This window comes from Neophocaena asiaeorientalis, unplaced genomic scaffold, assembly GCF_003031525.2.
Source record: "Neophocaena asiaeorientalis asiaeorientalis breed wild unplaced genomic scaffold, Neophocaena_asiaeorientalis_V1.1 scaffold182, whole genome shotgun sequence".
Classification (NCBI taxonomy): Eukaryota; Metazoa; Chordata; class Mammalia; order Artiodactyla; family Phocoenidae; genus Neophocaena; species Neophocaena asiaeorientalis.
The window spans coordinates 4,118,514-4,141,822 of NW_020174648.1; the positions used below are offsets into that span (position 1 = coordinate 4,118,514).

General features: G+C 42.6%; 1 protein-coding gene across 1 annotated transcript in view; it reads right to left on the minus strand.

Moving 5' to 3' along the window:
- Nucleotides 1-23,309, minus strand: part of PAPPA2 (pappalysin 2) — a 281,009-nt gene that overhangs the window by 57,385 nt on the left and 200,315 nt on the right. Inside the window, exons 15-16 of the mRNA XM_024758833.1 lie at nucleotides 20,965-21,142; nucleotides 19,568-19,781 (exon numbers count right to left, since the gene is read on the minus strand). Of these exons, the coding sequence (XP_024614601.1) occupies nucleotides 19,568-19,781; nucleotides 20,965-21,142 (392 nt within the window). The remainder of the gene's footprint in view (nucleotides 1-19,567; nucleotides 19,782-20,964; nucleotides 21,143-23,309) is intronic.

Sequence of the window (23,309 nt, forward strand, 5' to 3'; positions counted from 1 at the left end):
TCCCCTGCATTGGCAGGCGGACTCTCAACCACTGCGCCACCAGGGAAGCCCACGATGTTCTTTTTAAATTTAAATATGCCCACCATCTACACACGTTTAATGGACTATCATACTTTTATGCAACGACCCCTGCATGCTTCTCCAGTATTTTAATATTATACTAGTACAACATTTATCACATTATTTTATACATGTGTACGTGTCTGCCTTTCCCACTAGGTTGGAAGCTGACTGAAGGCAAGGATTGTGTTTTATTCTTGCTTTTAATTCCCAAGAACTAAAAAAAAAAAAAATCTGTCTTATATTAGGCATTAATCAAATATTTGCCAAATTGAATTATTTAACCAAAATTCACAGTGTGTTAGGCACACTGCATAGCACATTATATATTTTAACAAAGTGATCCATCAGAGTATCCCTAATGAAGTAGTATTATCATTCCCGTTTTATAGATAAACATACTCAGAGACGTTAAATAATTTGACCAAGATCCTACAGCACAGAATGCAGCTGATTTCAAAAAATTTAAATAAGTTTTAATAGTTTAACATATTTTAACAATATCCACTTAGATATTCGTGAAGGAGTGTTTAACTTATTATTAAATAGTTATTTAGATTCATACCTTTATTCCCAGTAATATTTTAGGATAGAAATCTGATTTTATGACTGGAATTCTTTAGCATCATAGTTTATGTGGACATATATCTACTATCTGTTAATAATAAATACTATTTTTGAGCTGTATTTCAGGTGTTTGGAAAGACACCTACATACATTATTTCACTGAATCCCCCAAACAGCATATAAAGGTAAATATTATTATCCACATTTCAGAGAAGGAAACTGAGCCTGAGAGATTTAAAGCTAGCTCAAAGATCCACAGTAAAAGCTGCAGAGAGGACTTGGACCCAGGTCATCCTGCTGCTGAAGCCTGTGGCCCTTCCTGGGTCAGGTTCAGCTGCACCTCTTACGCTATACAATCCACTTTGAATTATCAGTAATGTCTCTATCCTACTGAACAGCCCTTTATCCGGATGCCACATTTATAAGTGTGACCAAAAAAGGAAGATTCATTTTTGCAGAGCACTAAATTATGTATAGAAAATTGCACAACTCAGTATATAGCTCAAGAAATTTTTACATGTGAATACACCTGGGTGATCACCACTCAGATCAAGGTACAGAGAATTTCCAGCCCCCCTAGAAATCCCTCTTCCCAGTTGAACCTTCCCACACCCCTGCAACCCACACTCTTCAGACTTGCATCAGCTTAGATTCATTTTGCCTGTTCTTAAACTTTACATAAATAAAATCACACACTGTGTACTCTTTAGTATAAGGCTTCTTTCCCTAAAGGAAGATGACATTTTATTTATTTATTTATTTTTACATCTTTATTGGAGTATAATTGTTTTACAACGTTGTGTTAGTTTCTGCTATATAACAAAGTGAGTCAGCTATATGTATACATATATCCCCATATCCCCTCCCTCTTGCATCTCCCTCCCACCCTCCCTATCCCACCCCTCTAGGTGGTCACAAAGCACCGAGCTGATCTCCCTGTGCGATGCAGCTGCTTCCCACTAGCTATCTATTTTACATTTGGTAGTGTATATATGTCAATGCCACTCTCTCACTTCGTCCCAGCTTACCCTTCCCCCTCCCCGTGTCCTCAAGTCCATTCTCTGCGTCTGCGCCTTTATTCCTGGAAGATGACATTTAAAAATGTCTTCTCTAATCGATTTTCAAGGAAGCATATGCAGTTCTTTTTACTATAACGAAGCTCATTTTTGTCCCTCTCCTAGGCTGGATAGTCTACTCTTTTTTCACACTACAGAGTTTATATTCTCCCAGGGACTCTCTCCTTTCTATCACCTCCCACAGATGAAATCCTTCCCCTACCTCTGCTGAACTGCCATTCCCCAGCTGGAGAGAGCAGGCAATACCACTGACACCAGGGGAGAGGCAAGGCTGTAAACCTTGCATGTCAGCATGGTCATAAAGGAAAACCCTTGCTTGGCCAGGACAACAATATTTTGACTTCATGTGGTATTTTTCTCTGAATTGGTTGGAACACTTCAGCCATGGAAACAGTCCTCCCTTTTCTTGCCCAGAGTGGAGAGCCATTCAAGAATGCCGATTTCATATATTTCCTTGCCAGTTTAATAACCTCAGGGATGAGGGTAGAGAGATCAAGCTTGGCTGGGGAAGAGTGAGTTGGCCGTTGCGGGTGGTACCCGGGTAATGTGACAGGCCCTGCACTGCAAATCACCAGTCATATCGGTGATAAGGGAGGGAGAAGGCTGTAAGGTGGCAAGGGAAGCAACACAGTTCACATGGGTGCCCCTGGACCCCAGAGGAGGCACTCCAGGAAGGAGTGGGGAGAGGCTGGGAGACAGGGCTGATTCCCTAGGCAATCCTGTTTCCTTCCTGCAGGGGTTCCTATGCCCCCTCAACCTCACAGATTCTCCTTGCAGTTTCATCTCCCTTATACAGGGGCTGTCTTCTGCATGTCAATCAATCAGATGACACAATTCAGGCCCAACCCTCAGACTTCTCGCAAAGCATTTGATTGGTCAGTGTCACTGGCTCCATGTCAATGACTGTCTATAGCCACTTAGGAAATGACTCTTGACGTCCCATGGTATGGAGCTTGGCACTTGAGTGCCATGGGCTGGTTCTGGCCTTTGTTCAAAAAGGGACTGAGATTGTGGTAGGAATTCAAGGTGTCCTGTATTCCTCCCAGCTCCAGGAAATTTGGTTTCCACGTCGGGCCCCTGAAGGGGACTGAAGCCTATAGCAATGGCAGAACTTTAACCCCCAGTGGTACCAAAACTGCCTCTGCGTTTCTTCTAGTTTGCTGATCTTGAGGAGTAACCTCTGACCCTGATAAAATCATTAATGAAAACATTGCTTGGGCTTCCCTGGCGGCGCAGTGGTTGGGAGTCCGCCTGCCGATGCAGGGGCTGCGGGTTCGTGCCCGGGGCTGGGAGGATCCCACGTGCCGCGGAGCGGCTGGGCCCGTGAGCCGTGGCCGCTGAGCCTGCGCGTCCGGAGCCTGTGCTCCGCAACGGGAGAGGCCACGGCAGGGAGGGGCCCCCGTGCCGCAAAAAAAAAAAAAAAAAAAAAGAAAAAAAAAAACATTGCTTTACTCAGAATGGTCCAACCCCTTCGCATAAAGTGTATGAGTCAAAAGCTGAGAGACACTTTTTAAGTCATGAAGTGAATAGGTTTGCGTTTCAAAGAATGATGGCATTGGGTATTAGACAAAGCACACAGACAGGCCCTCACCAGGACGGAGATTCCAAGACTTTTCTGATCGTCCAGTGCAAGTGCCTTTCACTTGAAATATTCCATTTATGGACTACCAGCTCCCTGTATTTTCTTTATCCCAGGGGAGTAGGAGAGGCTACAATATCTCATTTTACAGGCAGGAAACTGCACATTAATAACTACGAGGTGAGTTGCTCGGTGTCACAGAGCAAGCAAGTCAAAGGCAAAAGCAAGAATAGAACTCAGAGTTTTGAAATCATAACATAACACCCCAACATGGTGTTGGAAACACCAACAATGGTTTCCAAATGACATCTGTAGACCAGCCCCATCAAAATCATGTAGGAACTGTATAAAAAACTAGATTGCCTACATCTCCTGGAACTGCCCTCACATTCTGCATTTTAAAATGTCAGCAGTCTTAAAATGTAGCCAGGTTGGCAAACTACTAAAATCTACGCTACTTTCCTATGCCAGTAAAAATAAACCATAGGTGTAGAAATCAGAGAGCAAAATCACCCACCTAACGACACTGGCCAAAAGGCTGGATGCTTAGCAAAGACCAAACACGACAGTTACAGCCAGACAACTTGCTCTGTTAGTGGTACCATGAGGGTTTGGGGGTAGGGGAAGGTTTGTATTTATTTTCCCTCTAACTACTCCAGAGAAATCACCACAATTTCCAAGTTAGAAGATGCTTTTTCCAATTTCCAGAACTTGTGGTATCCACCTAGTGCCGAAAATCCAGCTGTGCTCTTTCTGCTTCTTACATCATTGCCAGAAATAAAGATCTTGTAATCAAAACTTGGCTGAAAGTTTGATTGATGTTGCTTGAGGCACACATGAGTCTACCCCATCCTTCTATCACCACTGCAGGGTTTTCAAAAGTAATATTTATTTTCCATTGGAGAAAATAAAAGTATGATTGTTGAGTCCAAGGGAATTATCATGTCTTTACTGATCAAGGGCATCTGGTGTCTCCAATGAGTCGTCCCTCGTGAGTAATAATAATGATAACAGAAAAACAATAAAATATTGAGCACTGAAATGCTAGGCATTGTACAGAAGGATATATGTCTATATCATTTGACCCTCAAAACCATCCTGTGTGATTGCGGGAGTTCTTGATTCCCTTCTCTCCACACATGCTCTTCTGTAATCATCCCCAGCTCAGCAAATGATACCACCATCTACACTGTTGCCCAAATTTGAAACTTAGGAGACATCCTTGATTCTCCTCTTTGTCTCAGTCTTACCTCTTCCCCAAGTGAGTATGATCTTATTCAATCCATCATTAGGTCCTCTTAGTTTCACCTCCCAAACAACTCCAGCATTTGTTCCCACATCTCTTGCATCTCCACTGCCATGAGCAGTAGCCCACGTTCCCATCTCTCAACTCCTTACTGGAGACTTCACTTCTCCTCTGGGCCCTTTCCTACCTAGTCTGCAAACATCAGTCAGAGGGATATTTTGTAAAAACAAATAAATAAATTAGAACATGTCATTTTCCTGCTGAGGACATTTCAATTGCTTCCTGTTGCATGGATAATAAAATCCAAACTTTCTCACTCACGAGGTCCCGCATGAGTTGGCCACACTTTCTCTGACCTCATCTTACATCCCATTCATCTTACTTAGTGTGCTTTGTCCACACCGGACCTAGAATCCCGAGCACAACTCAAGCTCTTTCCTGCCAAAGGAAGTTGGTACCATTCTCTCTGCTTGTGATGTTTTTCTTTTTGTTCTTTTCCTGGCTGGCTCTTCTTCTTATTAAGGATAAGTTTTGTCACCCAAGAGCATCCTTATTTTATACCTCTAATGTTTTTGGTTTTTAATTAAAGCACCTGTGTATTTTTGCATAGAATGGATACTCTGTAATTATTTTGTATGTTGCCTGCCTCGCCCACTGGGATGCGAGCTTGGTGAGGGCAAGACCTTAGTTTCTATTATATCCCCAGCGCTCAGCATAATGTCTGGTACAGAACAGGTGCCAATAAACATTGGTTCAATGAATGTATAGATGTTTATTTTATAGGTGAACTAAGTAGGTTTCGAGAAGTGAAATAACTTGTCTGAGGTTACCTAATGGCAGAGCAGGGATCAGTACAGGCATACCTGTTTCACTGTGCTTTGCTTTACTGCACTTCACAGGTATTGCACCTTTTACAAATTGAAGGTTTGTGGCAACCCTGTGCTGTCAGATGATGCTTAGCATTTTTTTAGCAATAAAGTATTTTAAAATTGTGTACACTGTTTTTAAAGACATAATACTATTGTACACTTAATAGACTACAGTATAGTGTAAACATAACTTTTATGCACACTGGGAAACCAAAAAAGATTCGTGTGATTTACTTTATCGTGATATTCGCTTTATTGCCGTGGTCTGGAACCAAATCCCCAGTATTTCCGGGGTATGCCCGTACCGTGGATCTGTCTGATGCCAATCCCTACGTCATAATCTGGAAGCACTAGAGTTACTAGAAATGGAGCTGCAGATAAATTACTTTCCTTTACTTTGTGCCTTTGTACAGGGTATCTCAAAGTCTCACCACACAGAATATCCCTAAAGACGACAAGGAGTAACCGCATCACTATTTCCATTACATAGGTTAGGAAACGAAAGCATTGATTGGCTAAGCGTTTTGCAGGGCACGTGGTCAGTCTCTGAAGTGACATTAGAAAGCTTCTTCACTCAGAGCATTCTAGGCCCTTACTGCTTACAGTGTGGTTCCCAGAGCAGCAGCACGGAAACCACCTGGGAGCTTAGAAATGCAGAATCTCAGCTCCCACCCAGACAGACTCAATCAGAATCTGCATTTTAACAAGATCCCCAAGTGATTCCTATGCACATTGAAGTTTAGGAAGTAGTTTTCTAGACCATTTTAAAAGACACGGTCCTCTACTCCACCCCAGACAGAACCATCAGTGCTTCCAAACTCCAGGCCAGCTTTCCTCTTAACAAACTGCAGACCTGGTTTCTCAAGCCAACATCCTAAATGGAGAGCAGCAGACTCCAGGCATAGCTAGTCCACAGCCGATCATAGTTGCTCTACCCTCGCTCACACCAGGCCTCCGGAGGCCCATTCCCGGTCCACTTGACTGGACAAGAAATAGTAATCGGCAGGATCGGCCCACCGGACGCATGGGCTTTGACCTTTCATTTTTCCCTGACTCATAAAAATGCTTATAACTTACAAAGCTCCTCTTCCATGTAAAATAGAGCCTCTCTGTCAGAGTGAGCAACCTGCTAACCCCCAAAAGCGTGTGGTCAATTCTACTTCAAAGCTCCACCCCTCACTTCTATCTTTGATCTTCCTGCTGCTAACTCTTTGGTCTCCAAATTGGCAGATGCGATAATGCCCTGGCCCTAAGTCTGAATCCCTACCTCAAGTCTGGGGCCACTTCTTCATCTATCACTGCCTAAACTGTCCAACCCTCAGCCTCTCTCGCTTCAACAGCCCCCATTTAACCTCTTTTCTACCGGTCTCTTGGCCCCTCTCATGCATTCTTCACACAGCTGACAGAGCTATCTTCCTACTAAATCTGCTCAGGTTACCTCCAGACCTAAAAACATCCTGAGCTTTCTCCAATGCCTGCAATTTAAACCTTAACATTATTCTGCATAATTCTACATCTATTCCCTTCAGGGTGTTTGAGGAGCTGGTGATTACACTGAAATACACGGGTGAACTGGGTCTAAAATATGGGAACCTTAAATAGGAATCTCTTGCTTTCATTATCTTTCATCATTCAGTTGCAGCCTACCTTGGAGATGTTGTGGGTTTAGTTCCAGACCACCGCAATAAAGTGAATATCACAATAAAACAAGTCACAGGCATTTTTTGATGTCCCAGTGCATGCAAAAGTTACGTTTACACTATCCCGTGGTCTATTAAGTGTGCAATAGCTTTTATGTCTAAAAAATGTACATGTATTAATTTAAAAACACTTTATTGCTAAAAACAATGCTAACCATCATCTGAGCCTGGAGTCATAATCTTTTGATTTGAAATATTGCGAGAATTACCGAAATGTGATGCAGAGACACGAAATGAACAAATGCTGCTGGAAAAACAGCACCGATAAACTTGCTCGATGCAGGGTTACCACAAACCTTCAATTTGTAAAAAATGCAGTATCTGCAGAGCATAATAAAGCAAAGAGCAATAAAATGAGGTATGCCTGTATTTGCCCATTCATACGTTCAGTCAACAGATATTCATTAAGTACCTGGTATGTGCCCATATATTACATTAGGTCCTGCTGTTGTAGAAACAAATATTAATACAATAATAAGGCCAGAAGACTAACCTGTGGGAACCCAAAGAGGGGCATGAGGAAGGCTATCAGGAAAGGAACACTTGAAGATGGGTTTGTTAGAGAAGGAGAAGGACCTGCCAGGTAGAAGGAGCAGTGCATGCAAGAACCAGTGGTGTGAAAGGCAGTGTGTGTTTGAAGCCTTAGTCTAAAGTTTAAATGGAAAAAAAAACAGGCCTATATGTGGCCCCTGTGGGGGAAAAGAGCCTGGGTGGGACAAAAGTCTGGCAGAAAAGGGCCACAAATTGTATGAATTCCATTTCAGAGGGTAGGATCTCTCATTTGTAAGGAATCCTTTGGCTATCTTCATAAAGTTTCTAGTTGAAGAATTCTTCTTCTAGATATTGTTATATTCCTGTTCCTGGTCAGTCCAACTCACAGGTCTCATGAAAAGTGCTCACAGGATGTCCATACATTCACACCCTCACCTGGGAATTCACGAATCCATCACTGCCCATCATTGTTGCTCTTCCAGAAAGCAAAGCTCTTTACACGGCTCCTTGTCCAGAAGTTACAGCAGTGATAAGACCTGAATCCACTAAAGAGTTACCAGAACTTCTGGCAAGTTGTGACCTACATAATGACTTCAGAATTTACACAGGTGAGCCCTGCATTTGCCTCATCCCTCTGATGTGGGCTGGAATGGGAAGGCTGATTAACATTCTCTTTGCCAGTTTTCCCTGAATGAAGAGGAAGAGTCAGAGGTCACAGTGACCTTCAGCAGGTGGTTAGTGGCTTCACTGGGTAATTCCCTTCAGGAAGATGGTGTGGAGAGTGGTTAAGAGCAGATGACTTGGAATCAGGGGACTAATGCTCAAACTCCAGCTGTGGCTCTTCATATGTCTCTGACTTTTATTAAGTCACCTCATCTTTCTTCCCTCAGTTTTCCTATCTGAAAAATGGGGATAATAATAGCTTCCTTACAGGGTCCTTGGAAGATTTTATAAGTTAGTGTACATAAAGCATGTAGTACAATGACTGGTACATACAATGTTCAATAAGCCATGGAAGTTATTAGCTCTGATGACCAAAATCACTCTCTCTCCCTTTCTCTCCCTCTGTGTTCCGTGTGTGTGTGTGTGTGTGTGTGTGTGTGTGCGCGCGCTCGCGCGTGCGCATGTATGAGAGATACAAGTGTGGAATGTTAGCATTCTACTCAGTCTTTCCACCCTACTTAATTCTTCAGATTTTTGTCCCACCCAGACTCTTTCAGGAGACAGTTCATAAATTAGCTGGGCCTGACCTGACCTTATTACTAAAGAAAAAAGGCAAGCTCTCAATCAAAATGCTCACCCGGTATGCTGAAGAAGGGCTTAGAGGGAGCCTGCGACAGGATGGGGTAGGAAAAAGGAAGTGTAGAAAGGGCATCAGGGAGAGAAATTGTGAGTTGAAGAACCTAATGGCTTATATATAACAATGTAGCACTTACTCATGCTAGATTTTTAAGATTATTTTTCCTGATTAATAGAGAAATCACCGGTCAATATAATATCAGAGGAGAAAGGACAGTTTTACAAGACGCTGCCTAGCTTGGGATTGAAGGTCACAGGGAAAACTATAAGTTCATCAAATGCTCTGTTCAAAGTGAAGGCTGCATGCCCATCACCAGGGCCTGTGAAGCCTGCAGCAGCGAGCTGGCCTGTGCCCAGGTGTGTGTGTGAGTGTCCAAGGCTTGGAGCAGAGGTTTAGTCACTTTCATGCCAAAAGAGGCTGTAATAAATTAGCCTAAATCTCACATTATCCTACAATGGCAAGAGAATTGAGGATTCCAAGGATAAACTTCGAATGTATTCACTATAAACACTAATTATAAAGCCAGACAATGTCTTAATGGAAAGAAAACAAATTTCGATTTCTCACAGATGCATGAGTGTACATAAAGATTACAGTGTGTCCCTTAATTGCCAAATCAGAGCTAACCTGTGTGTCTCTATATACAGAGGTTTAGCATCTAGTCATGTATGTATGTGCACAGTGTTATGACACAGAACTTAAAAATTAGGTATATTATTTTACTGAGTTTTTAAAATTACAAATCCAGGGTACTTAAGGAGTTTTAGCGTTTGCCCCAACTGCATATTTCATTTCATTAGCCAAGTCTTTCTTCCCTTTCTTATGGTAGGATAAAATCAGTTGAACCTCAGAGAATCAAGCTATGGTTCAAAAAGTTCAAAAGAGACTAAAAATTTAGGTAATGTCTCCAGGACATGCCCTTCCCTCCTCCTCCAAGACCAGCCCGACTGTATTTGCCCACCCTAATTTTTGAAGTATGTCCAGCTCTATCTTGCTGACGATTTAATTTCCATTTCTTTTTCTCCACATCCCCCTTTTTCCTTTTCACGGTCCACTTGAAGCCACTGTAGTATTTGGATAACTCACACTGGGATGAGATGAAACATTCAGAGGGGGTTCTGATTGGTGGAGGGAAGTACATGTATTTTTTTTTTAATTTAATGAACTTTCTCTTTTGATGTGTGTGTTTTCTTTATAGACAGGGGAAATGCACTCCCCTACCGCCCTGGTAACTGAAGACTTATACTTCCCACTCGGAATGCCACCTTCAGTCTTTCCGGTCTCTATGTTGTTTTTATGGGGCAAAGGAACCAACCACAGGATGGGAAACAACAGCCCCTGATGAAAATGTAGCTGAGTATATTCCTTGCTAAAGAAGAAGATTAGCTGTTAAACACGCCAAAAGCAACGTTTTACAAGGAGTATTAACCTGCTGGAAATGATGATGATGGTGATGATGACAAACAGCAGCTACTTCTGACTTGAAGTTTGATCTAAGAACTGTGCTCAGTTCTTTGTATCTATTGTCTCATTTAATCCTTAAAAAAATCTGTAAGTATCCCTCTTTCCTATTATCCATCTGGTAGATAAAAATAGTCATGCTCAATAGAGATCAGTGACTTGAAAGGTCAAAGAGCTAATAAATAGCAGAGGTGGGATGTAAATTTATATCTCACTAACACCAGAACCTGCGTAATTAACCGCTAAGCAAAGAGATAAATCTTGGGCAAAGGAAAGACTTCCTAGAAAGGTGACTAAATTTTCTTCTTCAGACATTTTAGAGAAGTGCTTAATCTTTAAACTCAATTCTAGAAATCCTTAAAAATGTACCCAATATTCTGTCTTCAAGAAAGATCTAGATCTAATCCTCTTGGGGGTGAGTGGAGAACAATTCACCAAAACCCATCAAGAGGAAGAAATAAAACCTTGGCTATTCATTTGGATCAGAAGCTCTCCAAGTATTGCCTACTAAGTATTGCCTACTAAGACCTTGTCTGTGTAGTGTTTGTGTTTATAATATACTGCTCCTTCTCTTTTTCCTGGTGGCAATACATTTCACGTATCACTTCTCTCAATGGTGTTATACCAAAGTGTTAAATCTCCTCATTACTTCTGTTGAGATAGAAAATAAAATATAGACTTTTAGATCTGGAAGTCACTCAAGATTTTCCATCATTTTTCAGAGGTGGAAAAAGAGGCTCAGAGAAATGTAGTAATTTACCCACGATCAAAAGCCTTATTAGCCAAGAGCGTGGGCTTTGGAGTTAGAATGGTTTTAGCACCATATATTGGCTGAGTGATCATGGGATGACTACTTAACAATACTCTGAGTCTCAGTTTCCTTATCTGGAAGAGGGGATAATAAAGTACTTAAATGTGTTATTATTATATTATATCATTGCGTATTACCATCTCATATTACTCTCCATTATACTATTATTTTATCATATAATAAAATTTATCTGTCATAAGAAACGAATGGGGTAATGTATGTAAAGTTCTTCACACACACAGCACATAGCGATGAATCATCAATCATCATCATCATCAACCCAACAGTACAGAGTTGAGACCTTATGTGTTTTAACTCTTTGCCACACTGAACAGTCTTCCTATGTGTACAGAGATGGGTCAAGTACACACATCTAGCTACAAAGCCCTCTCGCACCCTCCCCCCAGATCGGATCAGACAAACCTCACTGAAGGGTTTTACCAACCAAACGTTTGTCAAACAATAAATAGGCACAATGTAAGGCCTATTTACAATGTTGCAGTCTGAACCTACATTTGTGTTTCTAGAACTTAAGTAGATTTATGTTCTTTGGAAAAGTGACCCGCAGAAGGATGGCTATTTACAATTACTCTTAAAAAGGTATTACTACTGCAGTACCTTTCGGATGGCATCTTGATGAATGACTAACTCAGAGGGAGAGGCTGTCTAAGTAAAGTTAGAAGGTTGGGACAATTCACACTTCAAATGAATTATGAGTCCTAACGAGGTTAGCCTAACCTTCACACATAAAGACAACACCTAATGAGATAAAGGTAACCACGGGAGTGAAAGACAAGGGAGACTATAACACGGTGCTTTTGATAAAATATAAGTCGTACACACTTATTTTAGCTCCCTGGGAAGTCAGGTTAATGAAACATTAACCTGATGAATGTGATTAATGATGATGTATATGTGGAAGTAAATTGCATGGAAGGAAAAGAAAGGTGTGTGTGTATTACAAAATATGAATAAGAAAGAACTCCTGAAACTAAACATGGCAATTTCTTTGAAGTTACCATTGTTTGTATTTTCTCTATTGACTCCAAAAATAAATAAACCTCAAAGAGACACATGAAATCTGGCATGCAAAAGTGCTGCTATAGTAATTTTTTTTTTTTTTTTTTTCCGGTACGTGGGCCTCTCACTGCTGTGGCCTCTCCCACGGCGGAGCACAGGCTCCGGACGCGCGGGCTCAGCGGCCATGGCTCATGGGCCCAGCCGCTCCGCGGCATGTGGGATCCTCCCGGACCGGGGCACAAACCCGCGTCCCCTGCATCGGCAGGCGGACTCTCAACCGCTGCCCCACCAGGGAAGCCCAGCTATAGTAATTTTGAGAAAAGAAAACGTTACTCTGGATAGTTTTCAGAAAGTCAAAATCCCATGACTGATATTGTTCTTACACAAAGAAAGGTTTGTGCTTCTAGATTGTGCTTCTTGATTTTGGCTTCACATTGGGGTGACTTGGGGAGCTTTGCAAAAGACTAATGCCTGGGTGCCACTTCCAGAGATTCTGATGTAAGTGGTCTGGGGTTTGAGCTGGGCATTAAGATATCTGAACTCTCCCCAGGTGATGCTAATGTACAGACCGGTATGAGAACCACTGTTCTGGTGAGCTTGTTGAGAGGGAGAGGTCTAATCCTTTTTCTGTTACCACCAACTTGTACAGTTTGCCAATCAAGCTTAAATGTCAGTCGAATAAGTGAAATTAAGACTGTCTCTGGAGAATGACCATTCCTTCTATGTTGCTGAGACAATTGCTAGAAGAAAAATAGACATAATATTTTTAAGGGTTCCTACCACTCTAAAGCACTTGAAATAGAAATTTCCATACCCTCATAAGAAAAAAAAAAAAAAAACACCCTCTTTCCTGCACCATTTTTAGCATCAAATTTAACATTAAAATCCTATCATGAATTTTCTAATAATTCAGTCTTTTCATCCATTTAGAAACTATTTATCGAGTACCTACCAGTAAATGTAGAAGCCACTGGGCACGTGATGCTAAACAAACATCCATGGTCTATTGGACAGCTAATCGAACCATTTCTACTCAGTGAGATAAATGATGTTGTCAGGGAAGTTGTCTGTGCAGTGGGAAACCATGGGAGGGACACTTCCTACAGACTGGGGAGATCTGGGAGGCTTCCTAGACAAAAATCACACTTACGCTAAAAAATAGGGGAGTAGGAGTTAGCCAAGCAAAAGACCACTGTCGGGGAGACTTCTAGCCAGAAGGAACAGCATGTTTGAAGGCCCAGAGGCATGCTAGCCATGGTGTATATAAAGAAGTAAAAGAAGGTCCAGAGCATTAGAGCCTACAGTACAGAAGGTGTTGTGTGTTACAGTTGGAGGGAAGTGATCTCTCAGGGAAGACAGTCAGCGACGAAGCTAGGTAAGCCAGGCCCAGCTAGATCATGCAAGACCTTGAACATATTTTAAGTTTAAGCTTTTTTGTTTTCTTAGATGAAATAGCAGAAAGGCTTGTCATTTAGTTTTATGCAGGGGAATACTATAACTGGATTTGAGTGTTTAGAAGATTACTGTTGCTGCAAAGTAGTGAATGTATTGAAGGAGGAAAGACTGGAGTTAGATCAGTTCAGAAGTGAAAAAGGATAGTGATCTGTCATAGAGAAATGGCAGCAGGGATGAGGAGAAATGGCCATATCTAGGAGTCAGTAAGATGATGACACTCAACGGAAGTCGATGACTGAGGGTGAAGGACATTCGAAAGTCTCAGGTTACGTGCAGGTCCCTGACCTGCCCAACCACATGGAACACAGAAGGCTGTGCAGATTTGAAAGAGATTATAATAGGCTCTGTATTATATAGTAAAGAGTTTGAAAGGCAGATCGGATTTCCCAAGTGGCTATATCTGTAGGCTGTTGTCCTAATGGGTCTTATGGTCCTTACAGGAAGAGACTAGATAGCAGGTATGGTTTTAGGAATCACCAGCATGTGGAAGGTAGTCGAGGCTATGGGGTAAATGATCTTCAGCCCAGACAAGTGTGCAGAGCAAGAGAGAAGAATGAGCACAGAGACACCAATATTGAAGAAATGGGCAGAGGAGAAAAAGCCAGAAGAGGAAATTGAGAAGAGACAGAGAAGAAGCAGGAAAATCAAGGGAGTGAGATAGAGCAGAATCAAGGAAAAGTCTCAAGGAGGGTTTAGCCAACCATGTTGTAATGAAGAGCCAGACTCCACCTTTGATGTTTGACTCTGATGGCTTTCAAGCCCCATCGTATCACACATCTGAGCAAGCCTGTAAGAAAGCCTGGGTGCTTCCTCTTTTGGCTTCAGCAGAAAGTTCAAACCACGCCAGGTCCTGTTCACATGCACAAACCCTCCCCCAAGTCTCACCCCCTAACCACCATACAACTCCAGACCAGTCTCCCTTCCCTGATTGCTCAAGCCATTTGAAGACCAACTTGGAATTTTCCCCTTCTCTCCCCTGAAAGCCTCATTATGTGAGTAATAGACATTTTCATACTCTCTTGGTCAATGTGTGGCATCATTACTTTCAACATCCAAACCAGACTTGGGTGGGAGGGTCCATCCTATCTCACAGGATAACTGTGACATAAGCCAACTAAAAGAGTCCCTGCATTTGACAGCAGTGCGGTCCATGGCAGGCTCAGCCTTAGTGGAGAGATGGGAATAAAACCTGAGTGTCAAAGTGTGAAGGAGGGAGAAGATGGCAAGATGGAGACAGTGAATACAAACAACTCTTTCACCAAGTTTCACTGTAAAAGGGAGGGGGGAAGCTGTAGTAGCTGGAGGAGGACATGGAGTCAATAAAAGGCTCTGCTTGTTTTCATTTTAACATAGGAGAGACCCGAGCACAATTAAAGAGAAGTAACCAGGCGAGAGGAAGGAAGAGGCTTCAGATGTAGGAAAGAGGAAGGTAAAGTCATTGAGAGAAATTCTCTAGAAGGGGTACAGGATCCAGAGCAAAGGTGGAGGAGTTCATAATTCATTTTATTTTTTAAAAAAATTTAAATTTATTATAAAATATGATTTCTTAAAAGAATCCCAAAATAGAAGACAAAAAAATCTCCCTGAGTCATACCACTTGCCCAGAGTATTGACACTTTGGTGTTTTTTTTCTAGTTAAAAGAAAAAAAATAAGTTTTTTTTTGTTTTTTTTTTAACTGAAGTATAGTTGATTTACAATGTTGGGTTAGTTTCAGGTGTATAGCACAGTGATTCAGTTATACATATACATATAATACATAAAGAATATATATATATTCTTTTTCAGATTCTTTTCCCTTATAGGTTATTATGAAATATTGAGTGAAGTTCCCTGTGCTGTACAGTAGGTCCCTGTTGGTCATAATTCATTTTAGACAGTGAGAAGGGGGAGAACATGTTTGGAGGTGCCAATCAGCTTGCACACCTATGGGCAGACCTTTGTGCTTTAGGGAGTGAGGTGATCTGCTGGAAGTTAGGGAAGAGGTGTTACTGGAGGAGAGGAGGTCTGTAGCCTTCAGGAACGGAGACAGTGTTTGTCTTCAAAACACAGAAGGGTCTGGACACAGGAGGGAAGGGTCACGTCCCTGTCTTACTGCCATCTTGGAGTGCTGGTCTCCGCTTGGTCTGCCTATTTAGAAAGATCTGTCTCGTTTTCTTTTATCACTTTCTGCCTCCACAAATTGGCTATGATCTCCTCTTTCTAGCTCACTTCATTATTTTTTTAAACTGTTTATTCACTTATCTCATTATAAAGTCTAGAAAACGTAGCAAATATAAACAAGCAGAAAAAGAAAAGTTATATTCCCTATAAACCTAGTACCTAGAGAATACGACTGTTAATATTATAATCACTTCTAGCTTCTGAAGAAGGATGATTAAAAACATACCTTTAATATGGAAAATAAGGATTGTATCATTTATAATAATTATGTTCTGCTTTTATCCACTTATTGTATTGTGAATGTTCTCTCATGTCTTTCATATTCTTCTAAACATCTTTAATGGTGACAGGATATTTCATGATATGCCCGTATAACTGTATGGCTGTACTACATAATGGGCATTCATTTTGTTTTATTGAATTTTTTGTTACTCTCCTCCTCAATTTTTCCCTCTGGAGAATCCATACAGTTTGGGTGATACTGACTCTACCCAAGACTTCAAGGCCAGGTCCTTGACCAAGGCCAAAGCCATTGCATTTTCTTGTCTTCAGGAACTAGAGTCAGTGTGAGCAGTGTCACCTTCACATCCCGGGAAGAGGCAAGGGATCCAGGGGCCAGGAGAAAGGGCCTACCTGTAGTCCATGTCCTCTCCTGTGCTCCACTGTAAGGAGAAATAATGTCCATGAAAGAGGGAACATGGAGGCTGTGTGCTCCTGAGGCCAGAGCCTAGGTCTTACTGATATCTTCACTCCTAACCCCGAAGCTGGCATAGAGCACCCACGTGAAGAAGTGCCAACTGCAGCTGTGCCCTCCCTGCACCCGCAAGTGCAATGGGACAAAGCTTAAACAGGTTGGGTAGAAGAGAAAAGTCAGATGCAGCATTTATCTTTTTCTCTTGAAACAATATTCAACAGACTTGAGAAGAAGCACGAAGGCAATGTACTTGGCTGATATTTTGGTTTCCTTCTTTTAAAAAGAAATGAACACAAAGTAATTTCTAGCACATGTATTGAACTTCATAGTTTATAAAACGCTTTCAGTACATTACCTGCTTTGGGCCTCAAAACAATACTCTTGGGTAAAAATCACTACCACTCCTCACGTCAAGGAGGCAAAAACCGAGACACGTGGATGTGACATACATTGTTCAGGGTCATGCAAAGAACAACTGGCAAATTTGACCATCTAGGAGGTTTTTCCACTACTCAGAGGACTGCAGAAGACTAGCATGTGACCACTCTGTCTGGGTTAATCGCTCTGTTAACTTCTCTCCACTTCTTCTCCCCCTGCCTGCATGTCCTAGAAAGAATTTTAGGGCTCCATCTGTACAACTCTGGGCTCCAAGCAAGGAACAAGGCTGACATAGTTCGTTGGGTAAACACAAGAAGCAAGTGACAGTGATTTACTCCTGACCTGCAAACTTGATTACCAGTCCACTGCTGGCTATGTAAACAGGTGTAAACTAAGATTAAAACCAGTTTATGCAGTGCCGTAAATAATTTAATCTCTCCTCAGCACGGTGCTTGTGAATGTAAATGTTTAAGTCCAAACCGATGCTGATGCTGTGATGCAAGCTTCCAGTTTCTCAACCAGAAAAGAAAGCTGTGCCTTGTGGGCCCCTGCGGGGGCAGGGAAGCCGGTGGAGTCAGATATGCAGATGCAGCAGGAAGCCCATCGTCATGGAGGAAGCCTCACTGTTCCCAAGGCAAAGCTCAGCCACGGGCCCAGGGGAGCTAGGAATAATGCCTCCACCTCGAATTCCTCCTGGTCCCCGAGACTTTTCTCTCTCCCTCCAGTCTTCACTGCATTGTTCTGCAGACACCTGAGTTGGCTCAGGTGTGTGAAAAGTGAGGCAAGAAGAGAAGAAAAAAAGCAAGAAAACGGCAGCCTGAAGGCTGGCTGTAATGCCATTCTCACTGGAAGATGACCTGGGTACTCACTACCCGTCAATGTATGCTGACGCAAATTGATCTAGATCCTATGACCATCACATGCAAATGTGTTTTCAGCTGTCAAAAACTGTTGACTATACCTGCTAGAGTCACTGAACCAGAATGCAGCTTCCTATGAATTTTTCACCAGTATTTATTCATGTTCTAATTAGCCAGGCTCTTGCCTCGGGCTGAGATCTTGAGGAGGGGACTTCCCTCTCTCCCTCCCAAATATGATCTTGGGTTTTCTTGGGAGTGAAAGGCTCCGGGCAAAGCCGGACTCAATCCATGCCATATTGAGATGGCTGGATGTTGACTAGAGAAGGGCGAATTGGAGCCAGAGAGTAAGCTTCCTGTTTTTCTTTTGCTCCCTTAGAGAATTCTAGCTTATAATCAAAGTTGGTATCTCCTGGAATGCCATGGCTGGGATTATGTCAGTTCAAAAAAAAAAGTCTTTAAAAACATACCTACTATGATCAGATTTTGAACTAAATCCTGGGTAAGAAATAAATCTGATTTTCTCCTTTACTGACATAATTTATGGTAGGAAAATCATAGTTACTATTTACTGAGTACAAGGAGTTTCTTCTTCTGAAAGCTTTTTGCTTGTTTTGTTCGTTCGGAAAATGTTTCTTTTTCTGAAACCATTTATTGAGCATTTAGCACAAACCGGGCACTGGGCTGAATATGTATTATCTTGTTTAATCCTCAACTGAACACTCTGGTGAGGGCATTATCCCCAGCTTACAAAGATGAGACCCAAAGAGTTAAGTAACTTGCCTGAGGTTACTCAGCTAATAAAATGGGGAACAACTGGGATTTGAACCCCAGCATGACTTTCTTTAAAACCCTTCCTCTTAAATTATGCAGTAAGCTTTTGTTCTTTCTGATCCACCATGTGTTCAGAAGAAAGGCTCTCTTGGTTTCTGGGTCTAGGAGTGTATACACACAAAGTCCAGGAAAAAGAAAGCAGAGAGACTATAATTACAATATTAATAGCTAATACGTATTGAGTTTTATGCTTTAAAAATAAATTTACTGACTCATGTTTTTTTGTTTGTTTGTTTGTTTTTCCGGTATGCGGGCCTCTCACTGTTGTGGGCTCTCCCGTTGCGGAGCACAGGCTCTGGACGCGCAGGCTCAGCGGCCATGGCTCACGGGCCCAGCCGCTCCACAGCATGTGGGATCTTCCCGGACCCGGGGCGCGAACCCGCGTCCCCTGCATCAGCAGGCGGACTCTCAACCACTGCGCCACCAGGGAAGCCCCTGACTCATGTTTTATACATACTAATTTATTTAGTTCCTACGTTATTATTATTACTATTATCCTCATTTTACAGATGAGGAAGAATGAGGCAGAGAAAGACAACTTCCCGGCATCACATAACCAATAAATACCTGAGGTGGGGACCATCCCAGACAGTTTCTCCCATAGCCACAACCGTAAGCCTCCACCTGTCCTGATGAGGATGTTCTAGGACAGAGTTGGGTTCGGGTGATGTGTGTACTGCTTAAGAAGCTCATAACACTTACTTTCAAGGAAAATAATAATTCGGGTAGAGATTCTTTTAAAAACACCTAGATGAGACTGTGGAGTCTCCTATGAGAAAGAGTATCTTTACAGAAAGCATACTTGGCCAGCCTGCCTGTCATGACTGGAGAACACACCTGTGCAGGTGAAGAGAGATTATACAGAAAAACAAACACAACGAACAATGGACAACCCAGAAGGTCTTAATATTATTTCCAAAACAGTGGTCTAGGATTTGCAAATGAAGGAACAGGAGCAAGGTACAAGGGTAGAGAGAACTGCAAAGACCAGGAACAATCCAACTTACTTCCTGACTTTATTCTCCGCACTTCCCATCACGTAGTAGCCCGGTTTGCATTTGTATCTGCAGATGGAGCCCACATCATGGTTGCCCTGGAGGCAGTGAGGCAGGAGCAAGTTGGCGTTCGGGATAACAGGGGGAACGTCACACTCCAACTTGCAGTAGGCTTCAGGGAGAGACCAGAGCCCATCTTCAAGACAGGTCAGCCACGGGCTCAGTCCTGACTCCAAGAAAGAGAAGCACAAGATGCTCAGAACAGAGAGTCCAGAAATAAAATACTAGCAGAGAGAGTGAAGACCTGTCAACGTACCGTCATTCTTGGAAAGTCACGTTACTCTTTGTGGAGCAGCTTCTCTAAAACCTCAGGTCAAATGTTTATCCTATACCTTTGTGCCCACAGAGCGTCTACTGTGCTCTCTTATACAGCACAGAGGTCAGAAAGCTCTTTCATGACCTGAATGAAAGGAGCGCTACCAACCAAATCATTACCTCACTTCCTCACTATAAATAATAAAAATAGAGTAGTGACAGTATTGTGGAAAGCATTATAATAATACTAGATGACACTTTTATTGTGCTCATTATATGCCAGGCACCGCTCTAAGCATTTTACATGTATTCACTTGTGTAAACTTCAAACCTCAAACAACCCTATGAAATAGATACCATCATTATCCCCTATTTTGCAGCTGAGGAAATTGAGTTTAGGTAACTTGCCCAAGCTAGTAAGAACAGAGGCAGGGTTTGTACTCAGGCAGTTTGGATGCAAAGTTCTGCACTTCAACACCATACCGTATGCCTCAACGTCATTCATGGTTTCTCCAAGTGCAATCCATGGACACCCCACAGTAGCATCACCAACCCACCTCAGACCTACTAAATCAGAATCTGTCAGCATGAGGCTCAGGAGGTGGCATTTGTAACAAGCCTGCTCAAACACTGTTAGGCGCACCTAAGTCCAGGAGGTAAAGAGCAAGATGTGGGGTCTTCATCTCTTCCTAGCAGTACAGCTCATGTAACTATGCTCTCATTTCTAAAACAGAATGAAAAGCACCTAACTCACAGGATGGTTGTAAACATTAAATTTAAAAATGTGAATGATAAAGGGTATCTGGATTATTAATATTATTAGAAAACTGTTAGTTGGCTTGACTCCAGAGGACATAAAGTCAAATAAAAATGGGAAAGTCTAAGCGTCTTTCATTAATGAGATCTTGAGTCAGGGCATTCTGGGACAAGGAATGGTATTGCCCTTTGGGACTTTGCTTGTGTTATCAGAAGAGGGTGATACAGCAGAGCCAAATGGGAAGGGCACTGGGGTGAAGAAAAGATCCCCAAAGTACCCCCGAAGAGAGAGAACCTGAAGAGAACTTGCATACAGCTCCTGGTTGGCCAGACAATACCTTGAAGCTTGGCTGGTGGGACACAGGAGATGGAGCAGCGTTTCAGAAAGTTTGTTCCCTCTGAGCAGGAGAAGTTTGCATAGTTCACCAAAGACTGGTCGGGGACACCACAGTCAAGGGGCATGCAGCTCACAGCCCGGTCCCAGTGCCCAGAGGAACATGTGAGCAGAATTTCCTTCTAGAAACAGAAAATTTTCTGCTGTCAAGGTGACATAAAAAGGCTTATCAAAACAGTTTCCAGGCTTTGAAAGAGTCCTGATGATTATCTGTGCGAACGTTCACAACAGGCAAAGTTAGTTTGTCTCTCTCCCTCTTTATGCCTTCTTGTCTTAGTGCACTATCTCACACTACCCAGGTATGTTGCTAATGAAAGACAAATGTTAGTGTAAGGGAATCTTTAAATGAAGACTCTCCTAAAGGCCAACTCTTGGCTATCCTCCACGTGCTTCTCCAGATCACTCTCTACCCTTCTCCACCTTGCCCTGGGATGCTGGCTCCTGTAGATTTCATGCCTCTGACTTGTGTTTGGTTTAGCACCCAGGGCAACAGTGGCAGGAGACTGGAGAGGGAGAGAGGCAAGGGAGGTCAGGGTGCTGATCCTTGCTACTCCCTCCCTAGGGCTTGCTGTAGGTTGGCTGCACCCTTTGGCAGCGATCTCCACACACCTCCTGTACTCTCTTCCCAGGGGTTCTGCTAACTGCTCTCTATAGTCAGCTCTTCAGGCCTACAGGGGATATCACCCCTTCACCCTGGGATTCTGCACCATCTCCTTGTAATTTCCTATATTCTGCCCCCACCTTTAGAAGTGGTCCCTTTACTGAAGTCCCTCAAATTGCCCACCTTTGAGTGTGTCATCTGTTTCCTGCTGGGACCTTTACAGAGAATGCTACTAAACGTAATTGTCTCTTCTGAGAATGGTGCCTAGGCTTTAAGAACCGCTGAGACTTAATGCATATGAGGCTCCTTCCAAACTTTGTAGTTAAGTTTGAGAGATTCCGGCTGTTTCCCTCAGCCTGCGGTTTCTGTAGGGGAGCCCTAGAATCCATCACCATGAAATAAATGAGGAGACATTTTTTGAACACCTAGAAGGGCCAGATTCCTTACTAGGTTTGGATAAACAAGACCCTCAAAGAGCTAATAATCTACCAGCAGAGCAAATCATAGGTTGGAGCAATGTATCAGAAAACAATTGAAGGGGGAAAAAGGGAAAGAAGGAGAAAGAGAGAGAGGAAGGGAGGAAAGAAAGTAAAAAAGGAAAATTCAGGAGATATATTTTTGTTATATCCTACTTCCATCTGTAATGATTTAAGAGAATATAATACAAAGACTGCAAATGATAAAATGAAAGAAGTAGAAAACATGGACCAAGGAGAAAGAAAATTTAAATTGCTGTTAAAAAAAAATACAGCGATATAATATATGCATGCTTGTTTTGTGGTGGTGAGATAGCACTACAGGGGCTGGAGGAGGGATTGCCCATACTTGGGTAGGAGGGAGAGGGTTTGCGGGGAGGTGCACAGGGTAGGTAACTCAGGAACTGGCCTTTGAAAGATGAGCGAGACTTCCCAGCAGCAGAGGGGAAGCAGGGAGAAGAAAGTATTCAGAGTGAGGGGAACAGGATGAGCAGGCACTCAGAGATCTGGATGCTCATGGCTTGTTTGGGAAAAAGCACAGCCATCATTCTAGCCAATGGGTTACCAAAAGTCAAAGGGAGAGTGGGGAGATTCTGCGGCTCAGCCAGCCATCCCACCAGGAGACCACAGTGGCACCGAAGCCAAAGGTAAAATGACTGGTGAAAGCACCTGTCACCCCTGACACCCACTCTTGGCTGGCTGCTCCTCCCTGCTTTCCAGTGGTTCCCTGTTGCCTGCCAGAAGAGCCCAATTCAAAGCCAGACACATTTTTCTGTTTAGTTTAAGTTCTTGTGTCAACAAAAAGCAAACATCCCCACTGTCTTGTGATCAGGAGCCGGGATCGTACAATCTGTTTAGTGGCGCCAGCCTTGGGTGACAGGAGTGGTCAGCTGGAAAGCTGTGCTTGCTGACTCCACCATTTGGTTGGCAAAAGGTGAGCTCCCACCTTCCTTCTCCCAACTGTCCCTGCCACACTGATCACAGCCTGGAAGACTGGCTTGAACCACAGTGATCACTTCAAGAATGTCTCTCAAACTCTACATATATTGCCTGGTTTTTCTCCTGGCTTCATTAGGTATTAACCATTTTGTCTTGAACTTGTTCCTAATTTTAATGAATTGCAAACACCACCTTTTCTTCTCTCCCCTTCTTTACCTATATCGCAAAAATGTATTTAGTTCCTACATTGTTTTTGTCCTTTTTCCTTCTTTC